General features: G+C 39.0%; 1 protein-coding gene across 1 annotated transcript; it reads right to left on the reverse strand.

Moving 5' to 3' along the window:
- Positions 1-2304: 2304 nt before the first annotated feature.
- Positions 2305-17349, reverse strand: LOC124864078. The gene is made up of 5 exons (XM_047358700.1): positions 16694-17349; positions 15226-15393; positions 8872-8996; positions 4559-7727; positions 2305-3425 (listed from the first exon to the last, which is right to left on the reverse strand). Exons 1-5 carry the CDS (start codon positions 17144-17146, stop codon positions 2832-2834), a joined length of 4509 nt encoding a protein of 1502 aa, XP_047214656.1. The 5' UTR covers positions 17147-17349; the 3' UTR covers positions 2305-2831.
- Between the last annotated feature and the right edge of the window lie 580 nt (positions 17350-17929).

Genomic DNA, 17929 nt, shown 5'->3' on the forward strand with positions numbered 1-17929 from the left:
ACTTTTTGGTATTTGAAATTACGGCTGATGCAAATTATGTCTGATACCTGCAAAACTGCTACATGCTGCGTGGCATAATGTGAGTATAAAACGTCGGTGGGACATTTTTGACAAGTCTGAAGATTTCGTTTTTACAGCTCTGAGGCCTGAATAATGGATTGAGTATCTTAGGTGGCAGAGCTCCCATAGCTTCTAAGTGCAGTTATGAATGACTCATAAAATACTAAATTCCTTCTACTTTATACTGAAAATAAAATTGCTCCCACACAGATTGTTACATAACTAGTTCCTTGAAAAAAAAGTAACCCTTGAACTTGTTCACATTTTGTTCTGTAAAAGCCACAAACGTCAGTGCATTTTATGATATAGACCAACAAAAAGGAGTGTTTATTTGTAAAGTGGAAGAAAAAGTATTCATAGGTTTTAAAATTTTTAAGACTAAAAATCTTAGAATTAGCATTTAGCCCCACGAGTCAATAGTTTTTCCCTCAATTGTCCTGTTTATAGCTTCATTCATCTTAGCATCAACTCTGGCCAGCTTACTTGTCTCTGCTGAAGAAAGGAATCACCACAGCATGATGCTGCCACCACCATGTTTTACAGTGGGGATAGTTTGTTCAATGAGATGCACGGTGTTAGATTTCCACCTTGTGTAGTGTTTTATATGTAGGCTAAACATATCAAAATAGATTTTATCTAACCAGAGCACCTTACTCCATGGCTGCTCCATGTACCGCCTTATGGCAAACATAAAACAGGCTTTCTTTCAACAATGCCTTTCTTTTTCCCAGATTTGTGGAGTGCACAAATAATAGTTTCACACTTGAGCTGTGGATCTTAACAGCTCCTCCAGAGTTACAATGGCCTTGCTTGGCTTGTTAGTGTTCTTTTGGTCATGACACAGTTTGTTCACTAATAATAACCAATAAAGGGCCAAAACTATTGTTTCATTGAAAAAATTTGTTGAAACTGAAAAGAACTCATTTTAAAATTTTATTTCAAATTATGATTTTGAAATTTGAAAAATAAACAAATGAATTTAAAATTAAAAAATGAGTGAAACTAAAGTTTCTTTCAGTTTGAATAAAGATTTTATTCGGTTAATTTTCTGTTACAGATTTTTATGTTTTAAACATTTGCTCAAAACATAAGAATTTGTCGGAAATTCTAATTCAATTGAATTCGGTTTTATTTCTATAGCGCCAATTCACAACACGTCGTCTCAAGGCACTTCACAAAGGGTTGGGAATGGTGCGGGGTTGTTGTGAAGGTTAGATTAAATTCTAATGCCTATCAGTCATGTCAAAACTTAAATACTTTCATTATTTCCTGCTAAGCTTTGTAACTCAACTGCCAAATAAAACGGTAAGATGTATTAGTAATTTTTATTTTATCAAAACATTTATGTAAATACAGTTTATATTAAAATTTGAAAATTAACTACGAAACTGTTAAAATTTCACGTTTCATAAACGCAACATGACAGGGCACACACACAGCCATATGAGACTTGCGGTCCATCAGGTTCCTACACCCTGACATCTGATGCCCAGCCCCCTGGATCAGGGCCGAAGTTTTAAACCTGAAAAAAACCCAAAAAACAGCAACTTTGAAGTAGAAAAAAAGATCTGGTAGTAAAGAACAAACCGAAAGAAAATTTTTGTTTCAATTCTTTTAATTTTAAGCACATTTTCTTTTTATTTTCAAGAGTCCAAAATCAAAATTTAGCATTTGACTTAAATATTTATTCATTAACTTCTTTGTGTTGGTCTACCACAGAAAGTCCCAATACATTTGTTGCTGGAACAAGATCAAGAGGTATTAATACTTTTGCAAAACACTACATGGACAGGCGACCTGTCCAGGGTGTACCCCGCCTCTCGCCCATTGACTGCTGGAGATAGGCACCAGCTCCCTGTGACCCACTATGGAATAAGTGGTAGAAAATGACTGACTGACTACATGGACATGATGTACAGGAGAAAAAGTTGTTTCGAAGTGAAAGAAAATGTAATTAAATTAAATGTAACTTGTCTTTTCGTGCTCTGTCTTTATTATCTGTAGGACATCTGCATAACAAGCCTTTTAGGTGTTGTGTTTACTGTGTTCATCCCCACAGTTCGTGCTCAAGCTTTGCTTTGGGAGAAGACATTATGACTTTGTATTTCTGGCCAATAGCATTTGAATGTAAATGGTTTTGGTGTAAACAAAGAATAAATCAATAGGCTTGATGACACTGAATGAATACAAAGCAGTCACGACAAAAGGTACAACGCGTCAGAAACAATAATAGAACATCCTGTCTTCTGTTTCAAACATTTTATTGCAAAACCTGTAGTAGAGTCAGAGCTGGAAAAACCTTGTAAAACTATCATGACAATTAGGCTTGAATAAGCACCGTTTACCATGGTTGGAGGAGGCAGTTCATTATTTTCATCACATTTCAGTGTTGAAAACACAGCTGTACTTCACATGAAAGCTCAGTTTAAAAAGCTCTCCAGCACACAATTAAATAAACCTTGCTACTTATACAGAAAAATATAAACAGAGCAATAAACCCAAATTCACATGCACCACCAAACAATGCGTGAAATAAGATGTCAAACCCGTAATTTTACAGCAGTTTTGACAGGCGCTCAAGTAGCAGACTGTCATTTGTCTTACTCTTTCAAAAGAATTGTAAAAGGAAGCATCATGACATTTTCACAAATAATTGGAGACACCCACTCAAGATACCCTTTTCAGCATGGTCTCATGGTTTTTAATCCGTATTCTCTGGTCTGATGTTTCAGTAACATAAAACATGATAACAGGAGGACGGATCAACATCACTAGCTTGTGCTTTTACGTTCTTTTACTGGTGTGCCAGTGCTACTTCTCTTGCTCTGAGTTGGCAGCTTGGTCCATTTGTCTCTTAGCCCTTTAAAGTTGTAAAACCTGCCGAAAGATAAATTAAAAGGACCCCTTGCTTCTTCCAGTTCATGAGCTGCCTGTTCAGACACTTCTTCCGTAGAGGCATGGGTGTGGACCCGAGGCTTCAGATTAAAAGACTGTGGCTTTGCAGTCTGGCTTTGCTGGTAGTCTGGTTTTGACCGAATCTGGGCTGCTGGAGGCTGGCGAGCGAGCTGGCGCGGCTGGCTCTGGGAGACTTGCTTTCTCCCAGATGCAGCCCCAATAGGAACCACTTTCATTGGAGAGGTGGATCGGGATTGTGATCTACGAGAAGGTGGTTTATTAACCGATAATTTGAGATTACTTGGAAGAGCCCTGCTTTCTGTCTGGTTGAGATCACGGATTCCCGAAGGACGAGCACTCTGAACTTGGGAGCCTGATAAGGGTCTAGAGGACTTCAATGGTCGGGAAGGTGAGGGACCTCTGCTGCCAGGCTGCTGACGTGGCTGAGATTTGGGTGATGGATGCAAAGACTGTAGAAACACAGAGGAGATGTTTGTTTAACACATAATACAACAGCTCACTTAAAAAAGGGACACTCAAAATATCTATATCATACTGTAAGTTACACTAAACAGGCATAACATTATAACCACCAACAAGTGAAGGACTTAAGTGAGTATAACAAGAACCGATAGTCAGAATACACAGTGCATTGCATTTTTTTGAGAAAGGGGCTGCACAGCCACCGACAGGTCAGAATGGTATCAGTATTCCCTGATAGCTGTGGCCTCTTTCAGCAGAAAGCAAAAATGTTTCTGATATGATTTAAGAAGCACAATGCACAAATTCTATGGATTTCTGATCAGTGTGTGTGGGGGATGTACTATACAATAGTCCAATAGCTTTGGGACCCCTGCTGCAGAACTGACAGGACTTTAAAAGATCTGCTGTTAACATCTTGGGACCAGATACCACAGCACACCTTCAAGGGTCTAGGGGTCAGGCAGCAAAAAGGGGACAATCACTTGATTAGGCAGGTAATCACAATGTTTTCACAGCTTCTTTATGCCTGGTTCAGGTAGGATTTGTATGCAAATTTTTGACCCGGTTTTCCCCTTTTATCGTGATGGCCCTTAAGGTAAGCTTTTGAGGTAATCCTGGTGTGTGCGGTGTGTTAAGAGTGATCTAGTCTGCTTGGAAGGACGTCTGGACTGCTCTGACCTCAAATCGGGGATATACAACATGTTGGATTGTCTTTGCCCAATATCCTAGCGTGTGGATTGATCCCTGATGACAAACAGGCAAGCAGCCTGTTGAATGTGACGCGTAGCCAATCAGAAAGCGAGGTGACGGAAACATGGAAGGGAATTACTCTGAGCTCATATTTGATCTCGAGAGGGTTTTATCTGTGATTTTTTATCGTCACGTGATAGTCGAGTTTTCAAAATAAACAGAACATTTTAAAATACTGTCATGTGAACCAGGCATTAGATAGTACTTGTAATACCACAACATAGCTAACATAGCTTTACAAATACACTTCCTTATTTTTCAGAATTGTTATGTCGACTTTGGTCAACATCTAGTGGGGATTAATATGTTTCTGATGTCAAAATAAACTAATTACCTCATCATAAAATGTAACATTTATGGCTATTCATACCTTATGTCCTGTTGTCTCCCTTGTAGGCTGCCTCTGTCTTATCTCCATATTGCTGGGGGTTGGTGCAGCCTGGTTCAGTGGCTTTTCAATGCCGGAAGGTGTGTTCTTTCCCTCAGACAAAACCCTTTCTGGTTTAGGTTCACCAGTGGACAACCTATTTGGTTCTTTTTGCATTGATTCTCCATCAGTCATGCCTCCATCAACCAGCCTCCCTGAGGCCTTGCTGAGTTTTAAGTTTATTTCTCTTAAATCGCTGTCATTTTTCAAAGGCCCAGGCATTTGGTTGAACTCCTTATTGTCCGTCCCTTCCTTGCTCTGGTATTCTGGTGCCTTCTTTTTACCTGTGTCGCAGCTTTTTACCTCAATTTTAGCCGCATCTTTGCTATTTCTTTTATTTGTGACCCTTGACCCCCTGTTTTGCCCTTTTGTCCCACGTAAAGAGGCAGAGGGATCTCCAGCAGTCCAAGCTAAAGTACTGGATTCATTGCAAGAAATACTCTGGCTTGCACTGTCTAAGGCAGCAGCACTAGGAATATTATCCAGATCTGCAGGACTGGTCCCAATATCTTTTGAAAAAGGACTACCTGAGTAGGCTATGCTATCATTTTCTTTTATCCCATGGTTGCGATAACCACTTGTGTCAAGAACAGGATCATGTGAAGGAGATTCAATACATTCAAAGTACTCTTCAGAGGGGGTGGAGAGAGCGGAGTCCTCCCTTGGTGAGAAGTAACCATCACTGTAATCCGGTATAGGTGTTCGTGGGTCTGGTGATGTCGTTCGTGAATCTGGGGTAGGTAGAATCTCTTTTGGAAGCCCTTTTGGAGTTGGAGTCTGTACAACAGCTGCAGGCAATTGTGATTCTTTTCTGGTGGTTTGCGAAGTCAAATCTGTTACATGCACATTCGAAAGGTGTAAATGAAGTGTTTTTTTGGAGGGATGTGCAAATGCTTGTGTTTTACAAGCTTGATCTTGAAAGGTGTTTGTGAGTTGTTTTATAGAGTTTGATGTGATGTCTGTGCAGTCTGGTGATGGGACTTGTGCTTGTTCACTAGACGGACTCAGTCCATTCTCATCACTCTTTATACTGTCACAATGCTTGTCTTTGGGTACATAAGTGTTGTGCGATATACAATTTACTGGAGCTGTTAAAGAGTCCAAAGCTTTTACCAGATTTATTTCTTGTAATGTAAAGTTACTATATGATATTATTTGAGGTTCATGGCATCTTGCGAGGTATGTTTGGATCATATTTGTCACTTTGAATTCAGGGTTGGTCAGGGTTTTATCTGACTTTCTGGTGTCTGTCGTTACTCCTGTTACACTGTCTCTATATGTCATTGAATCAACATTTTTGGGTAACATTTCGTTGATATTCACAACGGTCGTCTTTGGTGCATCTTTTATCGAAACATCTGACTTTGTTTCTACTTGGATTGCAGTGATGGACTGCACGCCTTTTCTTCCATTGTCTTTTTCATCAGCTTCCTTACTTTTTGTCTCTTGGGAAATGACAGTCTCTGTTTCCTGTTTGGCATCTTTAGGAATATTTGTGTTCTCTGTGTGTTTTTGATCTCCTGTTTTACTGACACTGTTCTTGTGCAGTTCTTGGGCACTCTCAAGATGTTTTACAGGGGATGTTTGCACCACACTTGCCAGAGCTGACACATCATCAACAATTTGTTGTCCTAAACTGGTTTCAGACCTCTTGACAAGAGAGATATCTGGTACCGTCTTGCTATCGATGCTATCTTGTTTAAATAGTTGGTCAGTATGAGGTTTAGAGTCTAGAGCAACAGAACTTTTACAAGAAGATAAAGAGGATGGGAGTAAAGGTAATGCTGGAAAAGATGATGTAGAGTGAGAAAGAATAGAAGGTGAGCTAGTAGAGGGACGAGAATTACAAGAACTGTCAGTTGTGGTTGAGAGCACTGTAGTAGAAGCAGAATAAGTAGCAATGTGCACTGGTCTGCTAGGGTATTGGAAGTTACGAGACTCTTCTGAAGAGATTTTAACCTGCATATTAACAGTATTAGTGTGTGAATCTTGTTGTGATACAATAGTCTTTTCTTCTGTGTCTTCTGTATTTAATTGAGTTAGTTTCTGCATTTGAGATTTTTGTGCAGCGTTTGACTCCTGGGTGTTTGTTTCATCCATAAAAGTACATTGTATTTTTAAAAAAGTCAGAATTTCAGGTTCTTTTACAGATTTAAATAGTATGAGGGGCTCAGACAAAGTGGTTGTGGAGACAATTTGGGCTTCATGTGGAGGTTGTTCATTTTTAGGTGTGAGTGCTTTAATGCTAGATTGGGGTCGTGCCTGTGGACTAAGATCAAGTAGACCTGAATCTGGACTTGTGGTCATGTTTGAACATAGTTTGTTCTCCGTTCTGACAACTTTAGTTTCGTCCTTATCGGAATTTAGCTTGTGTCTATACAAAGGTGAGCTTTGTTCAGGTGCAACTGTTTTAATATTGTTGTCAACAAGACCTACACTTTTCTGTTCTGGTTTTGCTTTATCGACTAACAAATTTTCAGTCTTTGATTCACTTTGTGCAGTTAATTTTCTGGGCATTGCGACCTCTGGCAAAGTTTCCTGTGGATTGCTGATTGTACAGCTAAACTTAATTGCTTGGCTGGTTTCAAACATCTCAGAGCGTTGCAGATGAACTTGAGCTGTTTTCTTAGAATCCCGAATATTAATGAACCCTATCACATCCCTTGGTGGATCAGGTTCTGGCCAGATGGGCAGGTATGAGATTAAGTTTGCTTTCTCTAGATTTATTAGTCCGGGATGGAGAGGAGGAGCATTCTGTGGGAGTTCTTCATGTATTCTCTTTCGCTTCTTCTTATTTTTGGGGTCCTCTGAAATTTCAGGCTCTTTGGGGCTATCATGGCCATTTGAGTTCACAGGGCTGGGGCTACTTAAAGCAACAAGGGCGTACATGGGGTTGTATAGTTTTCTAGCAATAGCAGCAGAAGGAGGAGCCACAGATAAAACCTGATGTCGAGTGTCCGGTTCAGGCTCAGGTGCTGTGGCGACTTGGCGGAGCTCAACAAAACTAGAAGACATATACATGAAGCGAAACAGTTGGTCAAAGGTATCCACAGCCTGGCCTGTGATAACAGTGATGAGATTTCTATCCAGCCTTGAGGACCTCCACGTGAAACTAAACAGAAGAAAGGCAGCAAACATTAAGCAAGGCTCAATATCTAAACAAATAAGTTACTTAAAAAGGCTGCTAAAAACAGTTGTTTTTACTGTCTACTTAAGCCAATTTGTAATGCAGAATTCAATGACAGTATAGTTAAATTGCATATTTATATTTACATACATTGTACAAAAAGACAACTTGTTTTTTCCTTACTGTGTGATATTTAACTGGACAAAACAATCCCTCTTTTAGGTATGTTCATATTACCATACCTGTTTTTATGTTTGCTAAAGGCCATAATATTAAGAGAAATAATATCATAGAACAATATACATTCATTAGTATTTGGTAGAATTGCCCTTTAAACTGTGTGACTTGGTAAAAATTGAAAAGCTGCTCAATAGTGTGCCGGAATTTTGCTCCAGTCCTTTCTACAGAACTTGTGTAACTAAGTCAAGTTTGTAGGTCACCTTCCTCACTCACAACTCTGCCCAGAAATGTTTAAGAGTACTGGAATCAGGACATTGTGATAGCTACTCAAAAACATTGACTTTGTTTTCCTTAAGCCACCTAACTAATTTGGTGATATGATTAGGGTCACTATCACATTTACTATAGTTCATTCACAAGGTCATTACTTTTGTTCATTGACTGACAAGTATAATTTGTGCCAAAACATATTAATCTCTGGAACACAGAAGCAGTCTCCTTTCTGGTTGCTCATGCATAAAATTGTTCAAACTGATAAACTTTTGGATTTGAAGAAATAAATATTCTCAAACAAATTCTTTATCTGATTACTCTGGCATTCAGCAAATAGAAATAATTTAGGCAATCGTAACTGTAATAAAAGAGGAAAAGGTTCAGTCTCATTTATTGTCAGGCATTGAAAAAAAGGTTGTCTTTTTTCATACGGTTAATGTTAAAATCTGGTTTCAACAAAAATAACTGTTGATTATGTACGCTGCTAATAATCAGTAAAAACTAAGTAGTAAAATAATTTATGCAAAAAAAGCAAAGTTACATTATCATTAAATGCTGTTGTTTACATTCAAACTAACCTGTCGCAAAGTGCAAACCCAATACATTGTCTATTGTTATTGCCCCACCCTCAAATCCTTCCACGATCCACATGCAATCACACCTTATGTACACTGACCTGTATGACCCAGATACAGCTTTGTCTCCATCAATGAACATGAACCTGTGCCCCATTTGCCCTGTGACCTTGGTGGAGTACCGAGTGTAAAACTCTGTGCCATCTGTGCAGCGTACACGAAGATGCTGAAATGCAAACATATTTTTCTGTCATGACCACCTTTATAATTTCAGATTCATTCAATAATATCCCTTTTCCCAGAATCTTTTCAAGCCAGGCCTGATGCCCCTTTGTAGTAAATCAGTGTTACTTGTGAATGTGCAAAGGAAAAGTACTGGTGTAGAAAGTGTGGTGTGCAGTTGCGATTATTCTCCTTAGCCAATCCAGCTGCAAGTGTTTTAGGGCATGTTTGTACCAGCTTTGGACATCTACAACCTTTAAATTGTTGTCTTTCATTCTTCTTTCCAACATGTTTAAGTCTGGGCAATTAATTGCTTGAATGTGTTTTGATCTAATCTATTACATTGTAGCTATGGCTTTATGTCGAGTGAGGTTTTCCAGATAAAAGGTGAACCAACACTTAATCTCATTTTGTCTGTATCCTCCAACAGGTTTTCTTCCAGTTTTGCTCCACAGCATAATGCTGCCACTGCCTTATTTCACAGTGGGAACAGTAGTTTCTTGGCAATGTGCTGTTTTATTTTTCCACACGTTTTGTATGTAGGCCAAAATGATAAATGTTGGTCTGATCAGACCAGAGCTCCTTCTTCCACATTTTTTCTGTTTCACCTAAATGGCTTACTTCAAATGGGACCTTTTATGGCCTTCTTTCAACAATGGTTTTCTCCTTACCACTGTTTCATAAAGGACAGATTTGTGGAGTGTACCACTAATAGCTGCCCTGTCAAGAGGGTCTGCCACTTGAGCTGTGGAGCTACTCCAGAGTAACTATGGGTCTGGTTTGCACTTGAGCTGGACTCTTTCCATTTTCAGACAACAAATTGAACTGTCTCTATGAGATGTTAATAGCTTGGGATATTGTTTTACAACCAAACTGATATCCCACCCTGATATAACATTATTGAGGTTTAAATCAGGGTTGGGATATTGTTTTATAACTGAACCCTAATTTAAAACTCTCAATAATGTTGTATCTGAGCTATCTGGCGTGTTTCTTTGTCTTCATTACCCTGTTTAATGTCCTCCATCAAACCTTCACACAACAGCTGCATTTATACCAGTTTTGAAATGTCGATCACATTTTTGAAAGCCTTTCCTCAGCAAGCCCTTGCCCAGCATTTATTTGTTGTAAACTGTGTTATCGTTGGGGAAGTTCATGACTAAATTTAAATTTGTGTCTAGGGTCTTCCAGAAAGACTGCATACACAACTGATGCAGCAAAAATATTGTGCAACCATTTGTCTATAGTGGCAGAAAGATACTTGCATAGCTTGTTTTACAGCAGAGACACATGTATTCCCCCATTTGGTTACACCCTTAGCTTTCTCTTCTTGTCTGTTCATTCTCCTGGCAAATACATTAGCTAAGTCAACAAACTCTAATACTTTGTCTTACTTTTGTACTTTAAAATAAGACAAATAAATACCTCCCTACCTACCAATAAGGATATGTACAATTTGTAAAAAAAAAACAAAAAAACCAAAAAACTTCAACTCAAGTTATGTAAAGTTGAAGTGTCAACATAATTGGAGAACTAACAATTAGGAAGAGTCTTAGATTTTCTCTTTGTCTAGTGAGGCGCAACGTTCTACTTTTTCTCACTCATATGTCAACTCATCTGCTCCTCCACCCTTCCTGTTTTCTGGCCGTCCACCAGCTCCAGCTCATCACTTACAGCTTGCAGCAAAATCTCAATCTGTCACACTTGTCTTCCTCCTTCCTTCCAGCCACCTTCTTCTCATTCAGGCGCCCAGTTGCAGCTTTCCTGCAGACTTGTCACTTGTGGAGATTTGGCAATAGCTCCTCTTTAATGTTCTACAGCTGCCCTACTTACACACTTTCTGAACTGCCACCGGAAACTGAAGGAGTGCCTAGCTGTATACACTGCCATTAATGTCATTAAAGGTTATAACATTTTCTTTGACACAACAGGCTCTGCTGCAGCTGCTACTGCCCGATAATTTAAGTCAGTACTGTATGGCAGGGAAAGCTAAGGCCTCCAGTGCCCTCTAGACAAAACCTAATAGAAATTAACTATATGACTCAGCAATAACTATTTGTATGCTGCGCCACATGCCATTGAAAGAGAGACTGCATTTCCTAAAAGCACCTGGTGAACCATATAAAATATTTGTGTTAATACTGTGATACCATAGTTCAGTTTTCCTTTTGGTCATACGAATGTTCAGTCGAAAAAGTAGACCACGCCATCATGAACACAACGACTCCTTTAAGTGTCTACCCTCTTGTCGACCTCCTTCTTAAATCATGAATTATCATGAATTAACCTGATAAGCATCAATTCTTTGGAAAGCAGGGTTAATTTTCACAAGCGACACCTATTCCTGATTACTGACTGACCTGTAGGATCAACAAATCCCTTAAATAGATCAATAAAACCTGTCTAACAACATGAAGATAGTTTAAACATTTCAAAAAGCAACACATCATTCCCCCGCAACAGAGAAATTCAAAACCAGGTAAGGAACAAAGTCAATGACATCTATAGATCTGGAAAAACGACACAAAGCCATTTTTAAGTGTTTGGGACTCCTGCAAACCAAAGTCATCTAGGAATTCACAAAATAACCCTGAACAACACTTGAAGCACTGAAGGCCTCCCTCGCTACAGTTAAGGTGAGAGTTCATGATTCAACAATCAGAGACTAGGCAACACTGGTTGGTGGTAAAACCAGTTATTTAGTTTAGCGGGCTATCACTTATTCATAATAGAATTAGGTTTGTTTGAATAGCTTTTTTCCGTTAATAAATAAAAGCATAAATGCAAACTGCATTTCATGTTAACACTAATCATCTTTAATATTGAAATATGTTTGGGATCAGTATACGTTTGGTATGGAGAAAGCTTTGAGTAATCCTTCATTAGACACAAATTTAAATATGTATTATTCTATGAGACATTGAATGAGGATATCTCATTCTATTTATTAGAATGATAAAATGTTTAGAAAAAAGCAGTAAAGTGAATACAGCTTTAGTCATGAGATAGTCTTAGTAATAATTTTCGACAGTTTAAGGCTACCATTTAGTTGTAGTCTGTAGAGTAGAATTAGATATTTCAATCAACTCCTGATCACTTTGATTACCAGTTCCCACTGATTTTTCTTAAGCGTTCATACACAGAAATCTCTTTGCTTCTTTTATACGTGATTAAGATTGCTCAGCGGATAGGAAAATGTTTCATCTTCCAGACTGATTTTGAGATTGTGCGAGAGTTTTGTAACCTTAGAATATTTTAACGTAATTTAATTACACTAAACTTTAAAGGGGTGTCCCTTGATGACTGGAAATTACAAAACTATGGAAGCCATTTTGACCAGGATTATAAAGCAACGCCTCTCAAACCATAAACTCTGAGCAAGTAGGGCACAGACTGCCTTTCCAACACAGAGACATCAAGCTGTCTAGTTTTTGTCTAATTTAAAAAAGTAGGGCAACTTCAGGCTAAACGTACACGATGCAGATCTATTACTGAGGGCAGGACTAACACTTGACATCTCACACTTTAGAAGAAAGGCAGAACTGAGACAACCTGGAGAGAGACAGCAAAAAGCAAAATGCTTTTTGCTTTTTTATATGAAGGGAAATGTAACAATGATGAAACAGGCAGAATATCTTGCTCAACTAAAATGTCTGCATTTATTTATCATGTCATTAGCAATTCAAACAGAAGTTCATGTTTGATGAACTAGAAGCTGTTAAAAGACACAGTGGCGTCTTGTACTGTTTTGCTTGCAAGTTGCACCCAGATGGTACTGAGAGTCTGTTAAGCTGCTACACGCTTTATGAACCACTTCAGATGACAAGCATCAGCTGCCAGGGAATAGGTTTATACATCTATGAACTGTGTATGTGTATTTAAAATGTATTGTGCAGTGCAAAAACTCAAGGTCATAAACATGATTGCATTGTTTTAATTAGTCTATTCTGCTGAGATGGTAAACAGAAAACATAGAAAACAGAGACAGAAGCAAGACCCTTAATATGTTTGTTTTTATTATGTTTGTTGAACTTTTTATTATATTAGCTGACTACAAAACAATGTGGGGACAGCTTTGCACTGTAACCATAAATGATCAAATATATTTTACTTGTCTTGTCAAAACAGTTCTATTTAGTATGGAACTTTGATCAAATACATTACCCTGCATGCATGGGAAAAGAATCTTGCCAAGAAATAATTATTTTTAACAAAATTACTGGTGTCACACTTATTGGCCCCCCTCTTATATTACAACCCCATTGCAGAAAGAGGAATCTTTTTCCATTCCTTATTGTGTCTTAAGACTGTCTAAACCCTTTATCCTCACTTATGCTTTCTTTTCTTCAAATCAACCTTAAGGTTTCCCACAGGATTTGGGTCTGGGACTGAGATGCTATTAAAAGAAGGTTGATTTAGGATCTGGTGAACCATTTCTACATTAATGTGGGCATACGGTTAACATTAAAGGCCTCTTAATGACCCAGTGATGACACATTTTTTAAATTTCTGCCAGAGTCCATTGGGTTTTTCTTCTCTTGTTATTTAAGAGTTGATGAGGCCAAGCACTCTAATAAGGTTCTCAGGCTTCCATTAGAAGTCCAACAAGGCCACAGCCTCCCAGATCCTCCACTGTACTTAACAGCTGAGATGAGGGGCTTTCTTACCTATTCATCCTTTGTTGCCAAAAAGCTCAATCGTCTCACTTCACCAAAGCACACAGTTTCAGTAAATGTTCCAGCAGCATTTAACAAACACCAGGTTAACCTTTGTGATAGTAGGACCAAGTTACGACCAAGGGTATTTATTGAAACTTGGTGAACCCCACGATCTGTTACAGAACTGCTGTAGTTCTCTAACAGTGAGCTTCTTAGATTGTTTTGCCTCCATTACCCGTACTTGTACTCGTACTCGTCGTCTTCCCCTTCATCCGGGACCGCGTCGCGGGGCAGCAGACTCAGTAGTGACACACCCAGACGTCCCTCTCCCCAGACACCTCCTCCAGCTCCTCCTGGGGGGAGCCCATGGCATTCCCAGGCCAGCTGAGAGACATTGTCCCTCCAACGTGTCCTGGTCCGTCCCCTCGGCCTCCTCCCGGTGGGAGGTGCCTGGAACACCTCCCGAGGGAGGCTTCAAGGAGGCATCTGGTATAGATGCCGGAGCCACCCCAACTGGCTCAACCACCTCCATTACCATCCTGACAAAATAGACATTGGTCCTCATCCCGCCGTTTTTGTCACACTTCCAGTTGGTTTAAACTGTTTAATCATTAGATTAAACAGTTTAGATAATGACTAATGACTTTAGATAAGAGCAGGCTTTCTTGTACCCATTTTCTAATATGTTAAGAACAACAGAAATGTGCCTTACTTTAGTGACATATTATCTCGTCTTTCCCATTTTGAAGAGGGGGTATGAAAAAGTTGGCCTCTGTGTCACCTCATATTCATATTGGTTCAGATTTTCAGATAAAACACGAACTCAAGGATTATTAATTGAAAGACACTCTGACCAACCTAAAAATACATGTTTAAAAAAAACACATTTCAGTTGTATTTATTTTAAAGGAATCGTTACGGTTGCTAATAGGAATGACACCAGTGATTTTGTTAAAAAAAAAAAAAAAAAAAAACAATACTCTTTTAATGAGGAATTATTTTCCCCAATGAATAACTGCAAACATGTTAAAGCTTGGATTTTTCAAAATTTTCAGGGTGAGATTATGCTACAGCAATATAATATACATTTATTTTTAGGGTTTTAGCACATCTAAACCAAGGGAGCCAGTAAAGAGGGTGGAGTATGCCTGAGCTTATAATTAATTTAAGTCACAGTTGAATTTATGACTAACTCTCCTTCAAATCTCTTTATGTTACCGAAACCTGTTTTATGTTTTATGATAATACATTTGTCATTATGGCACCTAAGATAAACACACCCTCTAGTGCAGTGCCAGCTGAATGAGCCAAAACATTTTATTTGAACTAGGGTGCGTGTGTGTGTTTATGATTCTGAGAGAGAGAGAGAGAAACCAACAGCAACAGGGAGATTATTTTTATTGTATGAAACACTATGAAACTGCCAAACCAAATTGACACATCTATTACTTTTATTTAAAGTACATTTCTCCTATGACTTGCAAAAACTGAAAACTTGCATCATCATGGACATTTCTGTGCTGTCTCCTTGATGGCAACTTAACACAAAGAATGTGGTGGGGGACAGCAGCTTACCTTGAGGTGTCCGGCATGCATGCTGGCCCTCCGACACATCGACAGGAAATGAGGTAGCATTGTGCGTTCCAGCAGGATGTAAACAGACACCTTCCTTTTAAACCCAGCATCTAGCAGATCTCTGAAGATGTCGACGTCAGTGAAGACATCCATCACCACTGCTATCATCTGGAAATGCAAACAAACGTGCAGGCACAACTTTTAAATCCCCCATGGGTAATCCTACATCAACTATTCAAGCATTAAAATATGCATGTGTAGTACCAATGCACAGCTGGTCTAAAACCTTATACTCTGCACATTGCCATACATTAATAATTAAGTGGTTGTAGTTGGTTAAGTAAAATATGTCCGACTGATAATCAGTTTTAAAAAAGGGAATATGATTGAAGCAAATTTCCACTTACAATGACGTTTTCCAAGAATGCTTCATTTAAATAATTTGTCATAGAGAACAGCTGCTGTGAAATAAAACAAGTCATAAATTGTGTGGCCTGGGATGAGTCAGCTGCACGAGCTGTCAGGAGCACAGAGCACATGTCTATGCAAATAATCGGCATGACATGCATGCTTTAATATCGCAAGGACGATTTCAGTATGAAGCACCTCTTTCATAAAGCAGCGTAATCAAGTTGCACTTTACTCTACATTGTAGGTTGGTCTACAGTGCTCTTTGGACTCTGATGCTCTGCCTCACGTGATTAATTTAATTGTGTTTTGTTTTTAAGATTGGAAACCTAGTTACCAAACAGTCTTTTTAAAACTTACAAGTAAACTCAATTAAAAGTTTCCCAAGTAAAATTAGGCCAGAATGGCTTGGTTTACTAATATGTGCACATTAGGCGCAGTCTAGATATTCTGATCACAGTATACCGATGTTTAAAAAAGGTTATTCTAAAGAAAATCCATTGTTTTCCTCACATATTTAAACAATACATAAGAAAACTAAAATTTACAATTTTAACCATATGGAGTAAATATTTTATTAAACTACAATCTTCGATTTAATACATCTATGACCACAGAAGGATAATTCATTCGAGATAGTTTTCATGCACCCATGTCACAATCTGAGGTGGTTCTAATGCCCAAAAAGCACAGCAAATACAATTTTGTATGTTCACAAGTAGAGTAAAAGACCAAGTTGTACAGTTCACCATCATCAGTGGTGTTCGGTGACAGTTACTTATAGTGTTTGCACCCTCCACATCAAATAGACAACAAAAAACTTGTTGAGGCACAAATGACTTCGGATTTTTTGGCCTTGTTGCGTTCCTTAGGAAAGAAACACATCACATGTTAAATAAAGCTACTGTTAAACAATGCAGAACAGCCAAAAGATATTCTATACATTTAAAAAAGTATACTTTAATACAAAAACTAACTGTAGTGGTCATCTGTAACTGTGCTTAAGTAGCTTGTTTAGAAGTAAAGATACTCAAAACATGATACTGAAGTAAACACCTACCTTCTGCGCCTGTGCAATCATTTTTCTGACCACCTCTTTAATGTGGGCCTGGCCCTCCATCGGTGGCTGCGTGTACACTGACGTGCGTGTCACCCCCCTGTACGAGTCACTGTCAGGCCAGCCCAAGTCCATTTGCGGGATAGAGGTGTCCGAGACCTCCGGCCAGTACTGCAGCGACAGGGGCTCCGACTCGTCCTCTGCCTCCCCCGAGAAAAGCTCCGAGTGCGGGTCAAATGGTTCTAGAGCGGCGGTCAGTGTCTCCAGCTCTAGGTCGGAGAGGAAACCCCGCAGGCCGCGAGACTCCAGGTACTTAACGAACGCATCGCGACCATCCTGAAAGAGCGCTTCGAGCGCGAGACGCTGCTCCTCGCAGTAGAAGAACTCCGGTTTGGCCTCGTGGATCCGCGGGTTGACGTGGTTATCATCAAAGCACTGGATCTGGGATAGGGCCATTGCTTCGAGCTGATAATATTTACCAGGTTTTGATATATAAAAAGCTTTAAAAGTCCACCGTTCTTTCAGTCTTCAGACTTTTGGTAAAGCTGTTCAAAAACATCCTAATTCTCAGCATATTTGACATTTAGTGCTTTAACCGTGTCAGGACATGTAGACATAGTCGGTCCTATCTTGCAGCGGTGCGTTTTAAAAGTCGGCCATTGCTGTTATGAAAAGCAGAAATCATCCAGCTGATAGTGAGAGTGACATGCCTCCTTCTGCACCGCTTGACGGGACAGGTGCTACACCAACAGGTGAAACGCACCTACCCACACGTGACGTGTTAGCCTTTCCAAGAAGCAGCTTGTCACACGAACTTTGCATGGCATATAAATGATGGATGGAGACATCCCGCCCTTATTCTTACCCTCATTAAATCATTAGCCACCAGCACATCCTATATACTTCTGTCATGTTCTTTTTTTTTAGGAAGCAAGACATTTGCCCCAACCAGTTTATAAAATACTGAAATGAACACCATAATTAAGATTTTTTTTTTGCGACAGAACGCTATAATAATAATAATAATAATAATAATAATACCTTTAGGGAATTGTGTGGGTTTTTTCTCTTATTTTCTGAGTAACCACAATGACATCATCAAGAGCCTCAGACACTATCTGTAAACTCTATTAGTTTGATGACTTGTTGTAATGAGTATTATATCAGAATTCAATCTGAATTCACAAATGTGGTAATTAAAAGTTAATAGAGCTTTTATTTATGTAACCCATCTCTCCA

This window comes from Girardinichthys multiradiatus, chromosome Y, assembly GCF_021462225.1.
Source record: "Girardinichthys multiradiatus isolate DD_20200921_A chromosome Y, DD_fGirMul_XY1, whole genome shotgun sequence".
NCBI lineage: Eukaryota > Metazoa > Chordata > Actinopteri > Cyprinodontiformes > Goodeidae > Girardinichthys > Girardinichthys multiradiatus.